Here is a 16062-nt window from a genome sequence, read left to right on the forward strand (position 1 = left end):
CGAAAAGTATCCACATTTGTTTAACATTGTGCGAACAAGTATGTCTCGGTGGCTTCAGTTCTTGAAGCAACTATGTCAAATGTTAGATTTTTGATGGACCTTGTTGGGACATCACTGTGAGGCTTGAAATGCCATTGTTGACTCTGTCGCCTCTGTTATATTGTCGACAGAGTCAGACTCTTTTCATTGGAACCTTCTTCCTAGTGGGGTTTTTTCCGGTCAAATCCATGTATTCTGCTCTTATGGATTCTCGAGATCGCGTTAGGTCGAAACTTCTTTAGCAATTCAAATTGCCACTCAAAATAAAAAAAAAATCTTTAATTCCTCTGTAAGGGGGTCATTCTTCCTAAGGATAATTGCATCAAACGAAGTTGGAAGGGATACACATTGTGCCTTCTGTTCTGAGCACGAATCGATTCAACATCTCTTTTTGATTGTGCAATGGCTAGACTTATGTGGACAACAGTTCATTTGACATTTAATATTTTGCGTCTAAATAATATGGCTCATATTTTTGGGGCATGGTTGTAGGGGTTCACAAGACTTTGCGTCCCCTCATTTTAGTAGGGATGGTGGCAGTTTTTTGGTCTATTTGGTATGCCGTAATGACATTGATTTTCATTAAAAAAAATGCATTCATGTATGCAGGCGTTGCTCGTATGTACCAATTGTCTACAATTATGGGCATGCTACAGAAGGTGCAACACAAGAAAAAATTGGAGTTTGACGTCAAACGACTGGAGTGGATCATCAGGGAGTTTTTGTCCCGGTTTGAGTTGGAGTGAATTTTCAGAGAGTTTTTGTCCCGGTTTGAGTAGCATTGAAGCTCTAAACTTCTCTGTAGAATGCAGCGGCCGGAGGTAAAATTCCAAACACAACACGTACACAAAAGAAGAGTCGTCCCCTACCCGTTCGATGCGACGACCCGGGGAGCCCCGCGTGTCCCCAGGCATCCGCCGACGTGTCCCGGCAACTGCAAAGCAAAAGGACACTGACTGAAACCGCAGCCGCCAGAGCCCAGACGCCCCAGAGGGACAGACACAGAGCCAGGGATGGAGATGGAGATTGCGAGAGGAGCAGCGAAGGCGGGGAAGGCCGGCGGTGGAGGAGGAGCGACGGCGTCAGGGGATTACTGGACTGCGGCGCTCAAGTCGTTCTTCGACCACATCCCCGTCTCCTCCGTCTCCGGCGCGCTCCAGTCCTCTCCCTCCGCAGCCCCAGGTACACGCGCACCTGCCTCTTGCTTCCTACGTAGAAGACGCGCGATGTCGCGGCCGTGCTTGATTTCGCTGGGCCAGTACGGTGTCAATGGTTGCTTTTTGTTATGCAGCGTTGGAGCTCAACCTTGATGCCTGCGTGCTGGACGCCATCGGCTCCATGTACCTCAGCAATGTCGCTGGCGCGGTGATCGTCGACGATGTCCAGACTAGTTTCCGCAACTTCGTCGACCGCGACATCGGCTTTGTTGATTTCCCCAGCCTCCTCTTATGGGCACTGGAGGCAAGTTTGTTCCGGCCTTGCTATCTGCAGGGCCTATCAATCGCTTGGTTTTACTTCAAGCAGACTGTGTAGAGATTGTTTAGTTTTGCTTCAGTTTATCTAATCTTGACGACAAGTTGGTCGATTGCGTTGTTCCTAGGAACTTGATAAAGTCAGCACCGAACAAGAAGACAAAAGTTCCGACTTCCTCTCGAGTGTCAAACTGCATCCTCAGATTTCAGAAACAAAGGTACATGTATGTAGGTGTTGTTGTTGAACTGAAATGGATATGATTTCTTTTGTGTCATGGTGTTGGTGAATTAGGAGAAACATTTCATATCCTGACTGACACTAACACTGCCACGGGATGATAAGATGGAATTTTTAATGTACTCAGGGATTTAGTAAATTTGAACTCGATTTTTTACTCTGATGCAATGAACAGATTGCCTCGTTAGCGAAGCTATTCCTATGGGAGCCATTCTTCCCTGTTCGGCCCCATGATACGCTCTTCCATGCTATGCTTCTATTCTCGAAACACCACAGGCTCAATGTTATACCTGTCGTCGAGTCGATGAACTCAAGTGTTGCGGGATTTGTTACTCAGGTACTTATTTGCCATTCTTGGTGCTCAGTGATCTTGAATGCACAATTCAGTCATAAATCTAACGGTTAATGAACCAATCTAGACTGGAGTAATGGAGTTGCTTCTCCAATCAAGTGGTCTTGAATGGCTTGATAAAATTGCAGATAAACAACTTTCTGAATTTAGGTAAGCTCAAAGCTCTGGGCTGTGAAAATGAATTACTCCCTCCGATCCATAATAAGTGTCTTGGATTTAGTACAAAATTGTGCTAACTTTATACTAAATCCAAGACACTTATTATGAATCAGAGGGAGTACCTATCAAAATTGCATATTCCTTTTTTAGGGGAGCATTGCTTAACGTCAGTAATGCACTTTCTTGTAGGTTCACTAATGAGAGTAGGCCTGCTACAGTGTACTCAGATCAGACTGAGTCTGATGCCCTCCATGTTCTTTCAAGGGAGAAAACAGCAGTTGCAGTTATCGACAGGAAAACTCAGTACTTTATTGGAATGATTCAGTGCAGCGATCTTTACCTGCTGTTGGACGATCAATCCCTATTCAGGAAGAGAAAGCAAGTATTTTTTTTTTGAAAGTATTTATTCTGTTCGTGTTCTCATCCCTCTCAAGATAACTTTTGCTAACATGATAAATGCCATGTTTACTAGGACCCTGAGTGCAGAAGAATTCGTCAAACTGAAGACCAAGAATGATGACGGCAGTACAGAGCATTCATCAGCGTCTGATAACCAGAACATCCTCAGCCTCAGAAACAGAGAGCAGCAAAGAACAGGCCTACCGGTAACGAACCGGAAATCTGACACCCTGAAGCAAGCAATGGAGAATCTAGCAGCCTCCGGAAGCAGCTGCAGCTTCATCATCGACGAGCATGGGCACGTGGAAGGAGTCGTGACAACAAGAGACGTCATCTCCGTCTTTTCCCCGCCGTGCATGGACTCGAGGATCGACGGGGGCACCTTCTTCTCGGCTGCGCTCGAGCAGGCGGGCTGCCGTGTTGAGAATGGACAGATGTTTAGGAACGCCTAGCTTTTTCTTCTTCTGATACTGACCATGAGGTTTGAGCCAGTGATGATTGGACAGATTACATCGCTAAGGGCAGAATGCAGATGACTCAGCTGTTGCCTGTTGGCCTGTTTGCTCTTCAGTGTTCACTAGTACAATATTTGGCATTGTTGAAGTTACCACATCCTGCCCTGTTTACTTAACAGAAAATAAATCAGTATGTAATGGCATTGACATGTTGGGTTGGGGATCAGCTTACAATTTTTCTTTGACAAAATTTGGTGTGCAGCTCAAAAAGTAAAGAAATATGCAGCTGTCAAGTCACACAAATTAGCAACTCAGATCGCACGTAATTTTTGACTGAATAAAGATTCAACGGTCCAGATACGGCATCATCTCTAGTCTGATTATACTAGTCGGCTTAGGTGATAGATAGGTAAGCAAACTAGGCGTCTAGCTAACAAGCCAAACGTAAAACTGGTGGCTGCACGTGCCACGCATCTACCAAACCACTGTTGTTAGGTACTACCGGCGAGATCGCCGGCGAGATCGCCTGTAGTAGCACCCATCACGGTGCATCATGCCCTTGTTATATATAGCCGCCGAAGAAGCCAAGTGCCCAAGCAGCATATCATAAAGCCCTCGGGAGAAAGATGAAGCAGGAGGGGCGTGAGATGGGCGGGGGTAAAGCAGGGCCGGTGGTGGTGACGGGGGCGTCAGGTTTCGTAGGGTCATGGCTGGTCATGAAGCTCCTCCAGGCAGGGTACACCGTCCGGGCCACCGTCCGCAACCCATGTGAGCACGCGCTCTCTCAGACGCACCAAGCTTTCACATTTCGCTCACTCGTTTTTCTTTTGGGTCTGAATTTACCAGCTGATGTTGGGAAGACGAAGCCTTTACGGGAGCTTCCCGGAGCGAAAGAGCGGCTGTCCATCTGGAGAGCCGACCTGAGCGAGGAAGGCAGCTTCGACGAGGCCATCTCCGGGTGCACCGGCGTCTTCCACGTCGCCACGCCCATGGACTTCGATTCCAAAGACCCCGAGGTAAGCAGCTAAAGAGCATTTGCATGTGTCCCGGGCGGCTGGGAAGAAAAGCGTGCAATCTAACATGGATCCCCCCAAAAACATGGGATCCACGAATGCGATTGCTCCGTGGGCTGCAGAACGAGGTGATCAAGCCCACGGTGGAAGGGATGCTGAGCATCATGAGAGCCTGCAAGGAGGCCGGCACCGTAAAACGCGTCGTCTTCACCTCCTCCGCCGGGACGGTCAACGTCGAGGAGAGGCAGAGGCCAGCCTACGACCACGACAACTGGACCGACCTCGACTTCTGCCGCCGCGTCAAGATGACCGGATGGGTGCGCTTATAAGTTTTTTCTGTCCAGAGAATATGACTTGACAGATTGCTATTCCTTCAGAAGATGCAATAATAATCAATTTTTTTGTGAATCGATATAACGGCAGATGTACTTCGTGTCCAAGTCCTTGGCGGAGAAGGCGGCCATGGAGTACGCGAGGGAGAAGGAGCTGCACCTGATCAGCGTCATCCCGACGCTCGTCGTCGGCCCATTCATCAGCGCCGGCATGCCGCCCAGCATGGTCACCGCCCTGGCACTCATCACAGGTAACAACAACACAAAGGCAAAACCCCAAAGCACTGGTCATCGAGCCCGGTCCTGAAAACGCTAGCTGCATTGGACATTGGCAGGGAACGAAGCCCACTACTCGATCCTGAAGCAGGTGCAGCTGGTTCACCTGGACGACCTCTGCGACGCCATGGTATACCTCTTCGAGCACCCGGACGCCCGTGGCCGATACATCTGCTCCTCCCATGAGGACACCATCCATGGCCTGGCGAGGATGCTCCGGCAGAGGTTCCCCGAGTACGGCATCCCGGAGAAGTTTGCGGGGATCGACGACGACATCGAGCCGGTCCACTTCTCGTCCAAGAAGCTCCTCGACCTCGGGTTCAGGTTCAGGTACTCCCCGGAGGACATGTTCGACGCCGCCGTTCGGACGTGCAGGGAGAAGGGCCTGATCCCGGTTGGAGACAGGCCGGCGCCTGCAGCTGGTAAGACGGGGGATATTCTTGTGGAGGAAGGTCAGGCGATTGGTGCCGAGACATAAGTACATAACATAAGCCTGCATGCTCGCTGGCTGGTTATGTACCTGTACGATTCCTTCTACTCCCTCCGTCCTGAAATAAGATCTACAGAGTATTTCATAAATTGGGTTGGCAGAGGACACTATAACTGGTGGGATATCATGGAGGGCAGAATTTCCATTTTGGCCCAGTATCAGTATGAAATAAAAAACTGAAACGAGTACCGTTCCTGCCAACATCAAGCCACGGAGAGAAAACCAAGAACTTGCGTTGCATGTTGGAATATGTTAATGAATTAGTAATTGCATGAGGATTCTCTATTATTGGATTACTTTTGGTAGATTATGGCCAAAAAATGTTCTCCGGAATCACATATTTACATCGATATAAAAGATCAATGACATGGCTATATATTAACCTAATTTCTTGTTTCTCCAGGGAAAATAAAAAAGAAGAACGAATACCATTGTCTATCTTAAACCCTAGCGCTCTGCAGAATTGAATTTGTTCCAGGCTTCCTGCACAATGGCACCACAACAATTAGCCCCGTTTATTGCATTAAGTAACTGCACATTGATTATGAATTGACCAAGAGATAACTTGCTGAAGTAATCACTATCCAGAAACAAAAATTTACAGTTCTTTTACTAGTTCGCCGTTAATGAAAATCCGCCTGTGGTTACAACTTTATGCAGAAGATGTTAACAACAAACGCACCTTAAGAAGATCAAACACCTTCTCGCAGATGTACTTTTGTCTGATTGTAGCACCCCTTTGTTGTAATTTATCTGGATGGACACAAAGGGTTGCCTTCCTATATGCTTTCTTGACACCGGCAGCTGTAATGAGATCTGTGAGTGGAACTGGCTGCCAGCCACTGTCTGAACCAAGTATCTGCCCAGAAGAAGAAAAAGAATAGAATGGTTTGACTGATGTGTAGTTTTAATTCGTGCAGGGTAATCCAAACTAAAAACACTGCGTAAAATGATAAAATGCAGAATTGATCTAAGCATAAGTGAACTCAAGTAAGAACTTAAACGAGAAGATATACTTTCCAAATGAAGTGGACAAACAGCTAAACAATGAATCAAATATTAACAAAATGCTAACATAATTAATTAGTGATTGTTAAATATGACTCAATTTAACACCTAATATATTTCGTGAATAGGCAAGATATATCTAGACAAACTTGAGAAGTGGATGAAAAAGGTTTACTTTTCATCAATGAATTTTCACCAGAGTACACTTTTTATCCTACATGTTTACTTTGGTGCAAAACAGACCCTGAACTTTACAAATCAGCCAAACACCCATTTTAATGGTATAGGCGCTGACATGGATGTGGCAATTTCTGGACGCCAGGTGGCAATGAAGTGTGCCAGTTACTTACTATGTGTGATTCTGTGTGCTAAAAAAGATAAGACCAGTATCTTATATGAACAGCTGAACAATATTGTATTTTATTATGACCCGGGTGATGCTTGTAAGACGTTGCTAGGCTTGGTATGGCTGCCATTTAGTTGTTACTGAATTTCATTGTCAGTTCAAATGAGACTTGGTATTTCAATGTCGTGTGCCTGTGAAAATGCTTGTTGTACAAATTCTTGTCGAATTTTTTTCTCATATCAATGTCATGGTTAAGAGTAGGGTTGGGTTGGTTAGGTGAAAGTTGGGTTCAGTGAGGTAGCAAAGTTGCCATATAGTGTCCATGTCATGTCAGCGCCTAAACCAGCAAAAACGGGTGGTTTATCGATTTGGAAAGGTCATGGTTCGTTTTGCACAAAAGAAAACATTTAGGATGAGAGTGAACTTTGATGAAAGTTCAAGGATGAAAACTGAACCTTCTTCATAAATGGATATATAACATGAATCCATTTTATTACCAATTTGTTACCTAGTAGTCGTTAGCTAACATAAGATTTTATTTGAAAGACCACAGTACCAGAATTCCATGACCATTAGACTGCCTTTCAACTGACTTCTAAATTATATAATTGAGTTGCCTAGAGCTTCCTTTGTGCGTTATCTACACTTACTACTTCTTGCTTCTCTTATCTACGGATTTACCGCATCCTATGCTTCTTGATAACATCAATAAATTTCTAGCACTCCCCAAAAAAGTTTTCAGGGTGTTGCCATGTTTGATTTCCTTGTTGTCTTTTTAGTTCATGCAGTTCAGTAGTTATGCTTAGCGCGTTGTAATGTACTTTCTGGCACTACTGTGACAGCATAAAGATGCAAGGGAAACTGCCTTTTACACAATTACTTAGGTTTAGTTTCATTTATTTTAGAATTACACATGTTAACTTACAAAACGTCATTTAGTGGATGTTTGAGTCGTTTCTTAATCTTTCTGTCTTGTAGGGAACATGATTGCAACCCTGATACTCCTTCCTTCACGAAATATAAGGCCCACAGATTTTGTCCTAAGTCAAATTATTATTCATGAAAACATATTTTTTTTCCCTATAGACTTGGTCAAACATAAGGAAGGAGTATAAATTAATGAGTCCAAGCTCATGATCGCCAAAAGGTCATTTCTCAAACTTCATGAAAATGAATCGGGCACAGAATTTACTAAAAGTCAGAAGTATATATGTGAAGGTGTATAAGGACAAAGCGAATGTTACACTATAACCAGGGTTTTGGTTACTGGCCGGAATATTGGGTTGCCAAAGAATAAAGGGTAAGTTTGAATTTAAATGATTTAAGGTACATTAAATAAGTGTATGCTTATCAGAGCAAATGTATAGCAGTTTTGCATTGGGAGACCAGCTTTTGGCCTCTCTAGAGGTCCCTGGTTGAATACTCCATCCTTTGTTGGCACTATTTTTTTCCTTATTCTTTAAGAAAAAAATTAAATTCAAAATTTGTTTGAACATTCTGCCTGGAAAATGAGCAGTAATTTCCAGTAACCTCAAATTCCCCGTAAAAAAATTCTGGTAATCAAATCATTGACAATAACGAAGAAACAAAGGTACAAACAGAAGGGTTGTAAGTAAAAATGCATACGTATTGCAACGTAGATAACAATGCTCGCAGATTTCCTTCCTTTCCATTTGACCATCTCTTGACTTCAGGATCAAGGAACTCGGCCAATCTCTGTACCAAAATAAATGAACACCGGATTATAGAAGACAAGAATATTAACAAACAGCACAAGTTTTTCCCTTCCTGGTGAGTGATAACTTATTGTCTTACATGTTTCTCTGCTTGCTCCCTCTGAACCAGCATGTCCCGCATATTCTTTTCGGCTAGAGCTTTTTCCTGGAAATTGATCATCATTAACACCACGAAGAAATATAAAAAGATTAACAAGTAAAGGAGAGTAGGAGACAACAAAACGATTGAGGATACCGCTCGCTCAGCAGTCCGTTGGTGCCTCTCAGATCTTGCTTTGTGTCTTAGAGCTGATTCAAACTCATCTACTGTAAATAAATAACAAAAGGTACAAATAAGGCAAAGCAATGTCAAGTTCCCACAACTCATAGTCACATAACTTAACAATTATTACAAAAATGGTTTAAATGATACGCCACAAATTGCTTCCCCCTTTTTACAGTAATAGAAAGTTAGAAACACTGTTGGATTGGATATTAGCAATACCTTGATCACAAGAATCTGTGCTTCTTCCATAGTTATTAGAAGCTGCCTTCTGAAATTGTGTGTCCTGTTTATTATCCGGCATCAAGAGCAAGGATGAGAAATTATTGAAGGCATTACTAGTAACTGCTCAGAGTAAATCACAACTATCAATTACCTGATTAGTAGCCTTACAACCATCCTTGAATGAGGACCTGAATTTTTCCATTCGCTCCTTAGCATCCGCAGCAGCTTTTGCCTTTTCAATTGCCCTGTCCCGAGCTTCAGCAGTTGCTCTCTCCACTGCTGCACGTTCTGCTTTTATTCTTGCTTCTCTAGAAGCCTTCACAGTAGTTGCTTCAGAACTTGCCTTCTCTTCTTTCTCATGTGCTTTTGCAGATGCTCTTTGTCGTGAAGAGGTAATCCTTTCTAATGCTATTCGTTCAGCCTTTGATCGAGCATCAGCAAACGCTCTCTCGTGAGCTTCTCTCGTAGCTCTCTGAACAGCAAGTCTATCTTTTGTCCGCTCTCTCTCCCGTTCCTTCTCTTCCTCTTGTTCTCTTATTGTTCTCTCTTTGGTTTCTTCCCTTTCCATTTTGCATTCCCTTCCTTTAGCTTTATCTGATCTTAGGGAGACCTCCTTTTGAATTTCTCTTTCTGTATTTCTTATACTACAGCTCCCATCGATTTTCTGAACATCAGGGGTCTCTCCTCTTGATTTCTGAACAAAATTTGATGCGCTATCCTCTGCAAAAGATTGTCGATCCTTCAAGTTTACACTTGATATTCTGTCTTTGCAATCTCTTTCTTCAGTTTTGCTTTCCGTATTTTCCCCTTCTAATGCTGTGTATCTATTTGCCAATATTTCTGTGTCTACTTTTGGGCAATCATTTTCAAGATTTTCAAGAAAAGGAGTGCCTTCATCAGACATCCGAGCGGAAACAGATTCAGCATTTTGAGACAAGTGCTGCATACTAGCGCATGCTTCTGAGAATGAAGCTTGCAGATCTTTTGAGCATGTGCTCATCTTCATGCTATAATCACTGTAAATCTTGGCGACAACTTCAGTTTCAGAATGAAGTACATTACCCTCTCTGTTATTCCTTGCAAGTATTTCTGCATATACGTCATTTAATCCTTTGTTGGTATCAGTTTCCATGGATATTTGGCCCTCCTTATCATGGTTTAAAATTTCATCCACCAGTGTCTTCTTGCTGTTCTCTAACACGTTTGTTTCTGCTTCTTTTATGTTACTATGGGATCCAAGATCCTCAACTCCATCCACTTTGTTTGCCAAGTCTTGAGGTTCCAATAATGAACCTTGTGATTCTGGGAGTTTATCTGATTCCTCAGCAAAAGTACCACCTGTTCTAACATTGCTTTCCATCAATTTGCTGTCTTCCAGAAATACATCCAACGCTTCTGCTTCATCATTTTCTTCATCATTAGAACTTACTGTATCGTTGATTTCCTGTTCAGGAGATCCAGCATCCCAGTATACATCTTCCTCTAGACAATCTCCATGGGGATCTGCTTTATCTTCAGCTCCAAAATTCTCCGTTTCTTCACCAATGGGTGTATCCAAATATATTTCAGTTATTATTTCTTTTTCATTCTGCAGGCATGCTTCATTGACAAATCTGAACATCCTGTCTTTCTCATAGGCTTCGGCATCCCTGTGAACTCTACTAGACATCTTTTGAGAGCATTGGGTCTCATAAGATTCTGCTTGATTTATCTTGATTTCATCAATATCAGGAACTTCTGGATGTTCATGTGATATTTGACTCCTTGTAAAAGAGCAGAGTGTCTCATCAGCACATGGGACCTCAGGTCTGTCTTTGTTGCAGTTGTCTTCGTTAGATTTTACTACTAGGGGAGTTTCCTCAGTACTAGCATCAGAACACTTTTTGTTGCCATTGGTATGGCCTCCAGATATACAAGCCTCCAAAGGCAAACTGGATATTTCTGGAACAACATGCAGATTTGGAGATGTACGATTTATACATGAACTCTCAAATATCCTGCCATCATTATGATCTTCTGGAGAATTGCTTACCCCCACATATTCTTTACTATGGGAATCAGTTTGTTCTTGGTACACCTTCCTTTCCTCAGCTAAAGAAACTTCAGGAGCCTTCGGTCCAACCCCCATAGATGTAGCATCTTCTGTAAAATTTACACGTTGCATTTTCAGTTCTTTTATGTCATTACCATCCAACGATTTCCCGTATCTCTCCAAATCCCCTGCAGTAACCCCTTTGTTACCTTTCTCATAGCAGTCGTGATTTGTGAAGGGATTTGTTATCGGACCATTATTACCCTCACATTTACTGCCACTTTGCATCATCTGCTGAGGCTTCACCAGTGGTACAACCCCTTTTGCATCGTGACAACAGTCTGCTAGCTTAACTGTACCATTGTCTGTGTGCTTATCTAGCGAAGCTTTCGCTAGATCCTCATGTTTCTTCTCGTCTTTTGCCAACATTCTCAAGGTCTGTTTTTCTTCAAATATATGCACCTCTTGTGGGGTCTTATTATCCGTGATTTCTGTCGACTTTGTGCTCCTATGATGACCTGGTCTCTTTCGAAGCTTAAAACTGTCCCCTTTTCTTTCCATCAGTTCTTTTGCAGCCTTTAATCTAGCTTCAGCAAATTGCATTGCTTCCTTTATAGCAGCAGCAGCAGCAGCAGAGTTAGGATTGACCTCAGAATCTCCATTTGCTTTATCTACATTTTTATTAAGCAAATTAGGTGGTAGCATTGACGGTGGTTGTACTTTGATTGGAGCTGTTTGAGTGCTGCTGTTGGACACCCTTAAGAATGGATAATCAGGGGAAGGTACTTCATCACTTGATGCTGAATGACTGCTAGACTTCTTGTCGTCATTTTCATCTTCATAAAGATTTTCAGTAATGGGAAGACAAGTTGAGATATGCTGCTTCTGATCAGCTACAGAATTACTAATTGCAGGAACTGGTGGTGGGCTCGTCTCCTTTTTTTCACCATTAGCAACTGTACCGTGGTCCACTACTGGAACATGATCCGCTGCTGAATCATTCGGCAAATTGCAAGAGTCAATCACATAATTGATTGAAGGTTCCACCATGCAAGTGGTCATTTCAACTAGATCATCTAGTCTTCCTCTGGAGGCCATATTATATGACATGCTGAACTGTTGTTCACCATCTGGAGGAAAGGACATTGGAGAAAACTGTTCCTCATCAAAGTGTTGGTCATAACCTATATTTGGATAGTGTTGATAGAGTAGAGATGGCTCGGCATCCAGGTCGCCAGATTCTTTTCTGATTGATGACCTGTAGATTTGAAAAGGTGGGCAATAAGTCATAAACAGAATATGTGCATTTACTTGTTTCAACAACAACAAAAAGTAGCTCCTGTCAAATGTGAATAAGCGAATAGACAACATGGGGGTACAAAGCAAGTGGCAGTTATATCATATGCATGACAAGTGGCTAGGTGGTTGCTTAAGCTCAACAAAATGAAAATTCTATGGTCATATGATAAAAGCAATATGGTTTGCTTCCGCTCTCCACCTTCGTAAAAGTTTAAGGATCTAATAGCAATGTGGTCGATAATGCACAGGGAAAATCCATAAGTAATGGTTTCACTTTGGTTTTGAAGCCCTATTAAGATCAGAAGTCAAAAGATGATATCAGCACTGTGGTCCCTAGAGCCTAGGCACCGATTGAACGCCAACACTGTGCTTCTTGAATTCCCTTCTATGTGCTTCCATGGATCAAGGGATAGAACTGAAGAAGAATTCCTGACCGCTAGCTGTAGTCTGCCTCTATGCATGAGTAGCAGTGGGTAGAGGAATCTATCCACGCACATAGGCAAACATGAACCAACAAATACAATAGAGAATTTGTATTGTGGGTCAAAATAAAAACTTTATGGAAAATAAATATGGTTCGTTTGATCCATGTATGAGTGTTTTAAACAAATAAGGGTATGAAAAGACTGGAGATGTGGGATTTAAGATAGGAGCAGGTGCCATTAGTACAGCTTTGCTCCTGCCCGTTAAATGTTAATAACTACCATCGCTTTAAGATCTGGAAACACTTTAATGTGGACTACCCAAGCAAAACCCTGAATCAATTAGATCTTATATTAAGGGGCAACTTGACATATTTGATCGGTGCTATGGAAGGAACAGAATAAAGTTTGACATTCCTTTATGGCTTTAAGAGAGAGATTACCAATTAGTTAATTTGTATAGAAATGGCTACACAAAAGCACTTTTAAAAAGCCACCACTCACCACAATGCCAAACACACCCTAATAATCTATGGACTAGCTGCCAGCACTCTGTTACCCTCAGCAAGCTAAAAGTGGAGTGCATGACATGGGGATTTCAGAAAGAAGCACATATATTTTAGAAGATCCAATACATTTCTGAGTGTCAAACCTTATATCTACAAATATGTGAGATCACCACTCTACAAAGGCAGGCAATAATAGTTTTAACATTCATCCACCGTTAGATTAGGTAGTGAATAAAAAATAACATGAAGGAATAGTAAAGGATAAGAGATAAGGCATTAAAGAAATAAAATGGAAGTATATGGTGGAATTTAAGGCATGAAGCCAAGTTGGGCTTATAGCTCTAGTAGTGTAGCTTCTAAAGGATGTGCTGTTTCTAATCTGATCACGTCTTTCTGTGAAGATGTACAACCATTGGACAAATCAAGGCTAATAACTCCGGTGCAGACTAAAATTTCTAGTTGCTGGGAGCCTGGGATCATAATTCACAACTGGCCATTATTGAAATGCGATGCACATCCAGTTAACAGTGGAATGAAACAAGCATCAAGTATGTGACTGATATTACTAGAAGCTATTTAAAACCCCTAAACAGCAGCACTGCAATAAGATCTATGAGTTTCTGAGGAACCTCCCAAATTCTTCAAGTTCCCACTAACATGAAAGTTGAGGAGAAAAGACACCACTTCGTTTGAAAGGAACCACCTTTACGCAAAGAAGTGCAACCAAAACATAGAGATATACTCCTTTAGCGTAACGAGACTGTCCAACCACATTGTTCCAAGCATGCGCATGAGCTTACATGGTGACAAAAATTAGCACTTGAACCAACAGTCATGCAGTACACGTAGCTACGAAATGACATGCCACCAAACAAAATTAAATAGATGGAAAATTGGAAAGAAAGAAAAAAGCCTGAAGGTGGCTCTGTATAGCAGTATTTACCCTCAAATAGTGATATTCACGCGTCTGAAACTTCCTCGGAAAGATAAGGAATCACTCCCCTCCCCCTTGCTCTTATAGTCCCGTTATATTACCTCTAAATCACGAGCAAATAAGGCCCTAAAGTTGGTGTGGAGGCCATCATTCTTACCACCGAAACAAAGGGCGCGAACAATAGCACGGCGGGATATAGAAGAAGAGCAGAAACAAAAAAAAGTGGGGACAAAATTCCATACCTCGAGCTTCCGCTCCAGGACGCGATCTCCTCCGCCATCCCCTCCGCCTCCGCGAACACGTCCTCATACGGCGCCGCGAACTCCCCGAAGTCGAACCGCGCGAAGATCTCGCCGTACGCCCCCGCGCCGCCGCCGTCCCGGCAGGCGGCGGCCGGGGGCAGGTCGAGGTACGGGATGGAGCACGAGGCCGCGACGCCGCCGAACACATCCGCGTAGTCCCCCGGAACCCCTGCGAACGGCGCCGCGAACCGCGGCGGCCCGCCGAACACGTCCCCGTACGCCGACGAGTCCGACGCCTTCCTCCGGTGCCTCCGCGCCCGGTGCCGCGGTGGCGGCGGCGGCGCGCGCGCGGCGAGCTCCTCCATGCTCCCCGGTCTCCTTCCACGCGGCGAATTGGAGAATGTAGGTGGTGGGGAGAGGGCGAAACGAAGAGGGGGGAGCACCAGCAAGCAGGCAGCAGCACAGTCACACCTTGCCTCGCGCTGATTTCAAATAGCTTTGCTACGAGTAAAAATTCGGGTCCGGTACTTTGAGGAGCTCGGGGATTTTTCATTCGTTGGGGAGTGTGGGCTGGGGAATGAGCGGTAGGTGGAGCCGGTGCGTGTACACAGAGAGAGAGAGAGTTTAAGGAATCCGAGTTTATTTTGGGTCGACGTGGTGGGGCCGGATGACCAGTCACCAACGTCCTGTGCGTGGGACCAGCCGGGGGAGGGCAGGTTGTCTCGAAGTGACTTTTGTCCAGCAGCAGCTTCATGTTGGCTCGCAGCCACCGGTCACGTCCAAGGCCGTTGCTCTGACTCAAGTTTAGGCGACTCTGCTGAAAGGAATTACTCCAGTACTGCTACACGGTTCAGGTTGAAATTCTACCGTGATCAAGATCATTGGTACTCTTTCTAGAGGACCCTTGAGGTCTAGCAAGTGTACGTCGGTAGAATTTCGCATAATCATCGAATCGCCCACCATGCATGGCAAGGATGATGGTCCTTGTCATGCATGGCAATGATTCCCCATTCCTGCATGAGAAGGGTACGCCTTGCTCACATACATGGCGTATGGGATCATCTGATCTCATTGCGGTTAATTGTATATAGTATATGCTCCCTTTGGCACACAAATGATTAGCGATCTCTCTCTCTCTCTGGTTGCTGTTCATATATGTTAATATGTCCCATCATGCGTCGACCCCTTGTTCCTCCAATATCTATATATATTCTCTAAAGCAACGGGTCATAATCCTATTATTCCTTAGTTAACATGGTTGGTGCATGCATGCCGGTCCAAGTCCAACCAACAATTCTTGTATTAAGCTAGCATCTCCCACAAAACAGTGACAATCACGAAACTATCAGTACGATCTCGGATCGGACGCCCCCATAACACCCAACCGACAATGGTTCGATGTTTTGTTGACACTTCGAGCATTAAACGTAGAGAAGCACATGGCCGGTGGGGGGTGGGGGGGGGGGGTGTTTTAATTTGACTGCTCCCCCGAGGGGGTAGAGTGCATAAATTAAAAGGACTTGTATGTATAAATCTCTTATTCTGACTCGGAAAAATAAGAGGAAATAAAAACAAAGAGGACAACCTACAAAAATGCCAAACGTAATTGCTAGGTTCAAAAGGTGATCATATATTAAAATAGAAAAGTATATTTCTCGTCCTCGACCTGTCAAAAAGTGTGCAAACGGTCACTCAACTTTTTCCGTATATTTTTCACCACCTAAGTGGGAAAACCAGACATCAATAGTTCCTCGCCCTATCCAAAGTGATACCAGTGCTGACATGTCATGGTTTGTTCCCCCAGCTACGTCAGCCTGCCGAG

The 16062-nt window shown here is 43.9% G+C and overlaps 3 protein-coding genes across 5 annotated transcripts; 2 read left to right on the forward strand and 1 right to left on the reverse strand.

Moving 5' to 3' along the window:
* Positions 1 to 891: 891 nt before the first annotated feature.
* Positions 892 to 3321, forward strand: LOC100831233 (SNF1-related protein kinase regulatory subunit gamma-1). The gene is made up of 7 exons (XM_003566874.4): positions 892 to 1221; positions 1331 to 1500; positions 1640 to 1729; positions 1925 to 2086; positions 2169 to 2251; positions 2450 to 2638; positions 2733 to 3321. The coding sequence occupies exons 1-7, from the start codon at positions 1053 to 1055 to the stop codon at positions 3109 to 3111; spliced, it is 1242 nt and encodes a 413-aa protein (XP_003566922.1). The 5' UTR covers positions 892 to 1052; the 3' UTR covers positions 3112 to 3321.
* A 154-nt stretch (positions 3322 to 3475) lies between these two features.
* LOC100845692 (dihydroflavonol 4-reductase) lies at positions 3476 to 5500 on the forward strand. 2 transcript variants are annotated; one of them, XM_003569369.4, is made up of 5 exons: positions 3476 to 3882; positions 3961 to 4130; positions 4250 to 4444; positions 4551 to 4710; positions 4795 to 5500. In XM_003569369.4, exons 1-5 carry the CDS (start codon positions 3741 to 3743, stop codon positions 5211 to 5213), a joined length of 1086 nt encoding a protein of 361 aa, XP_003569417.2. In that variant the 5' UTR covers positions 3476 to 3740; the 3' UTR covers positions 5214 to 5500. The 2 variants fall into 2 exon arrangements, with proteins under 2 accessions (XP_003569417.2, XP_010232065.1); XM_010233763.3 differs by having other exon boundaries at positions 3476 to 4130.
* On the reverse strand, positions 5493 to 14837 carry LOC100831536. 2 transcript variants are annotated; one of them, XM_010233762.3, is made up of 8 exons: positions 14241 to 14837; positions 8954 to 12092; positions 8800 to 8863; positions 8551 to 8618; positions 8395 to 8460; positions 8206 to 8295; positions 5908 to 6084; positions 5493 to 5708 (listed from the first exon to the last, which is right to left on the reverse strand). In XM_010233762.3, exons 1-8 carry the CDS (start codon positions 14603 to 14605, stop codon positions 5673 to 5675), a joined length of 4005 nt encoding a protein of 1334 aa, XP_010232064.1. In that variant the 5' UTR covers positions 14606 to 14837; the 3' UTR covers positions 5493 to 5672. The 2 variants fall into 2 exon arrangements, with proteins under 2 accessions (XP_010232064.1, XP_010232063.1); XM_010233761.3 differs by having other exon boundaries at positions 8551 to 8621; positions 14241 to 14836.
* Between the last annotated feature and the right edge of the window lie 1225 nt (positions 14838 to 16062).

Source organism: Brachypodium distachyon, chromosome 2 (genome assembly GCF_000005505.3).
Source record: "Brachypodium distachyon strain Bd21 chromosome 2, Brachypodium_distachyon_v3.0, whole genome shotgun sequence".
Lineage (NCBI taxonomy): Eukaryota > Viridiplantae > Streptophyta > Magnoliopsida > Poales > Poaceae > Brachypodium > Brachypodium distachyon.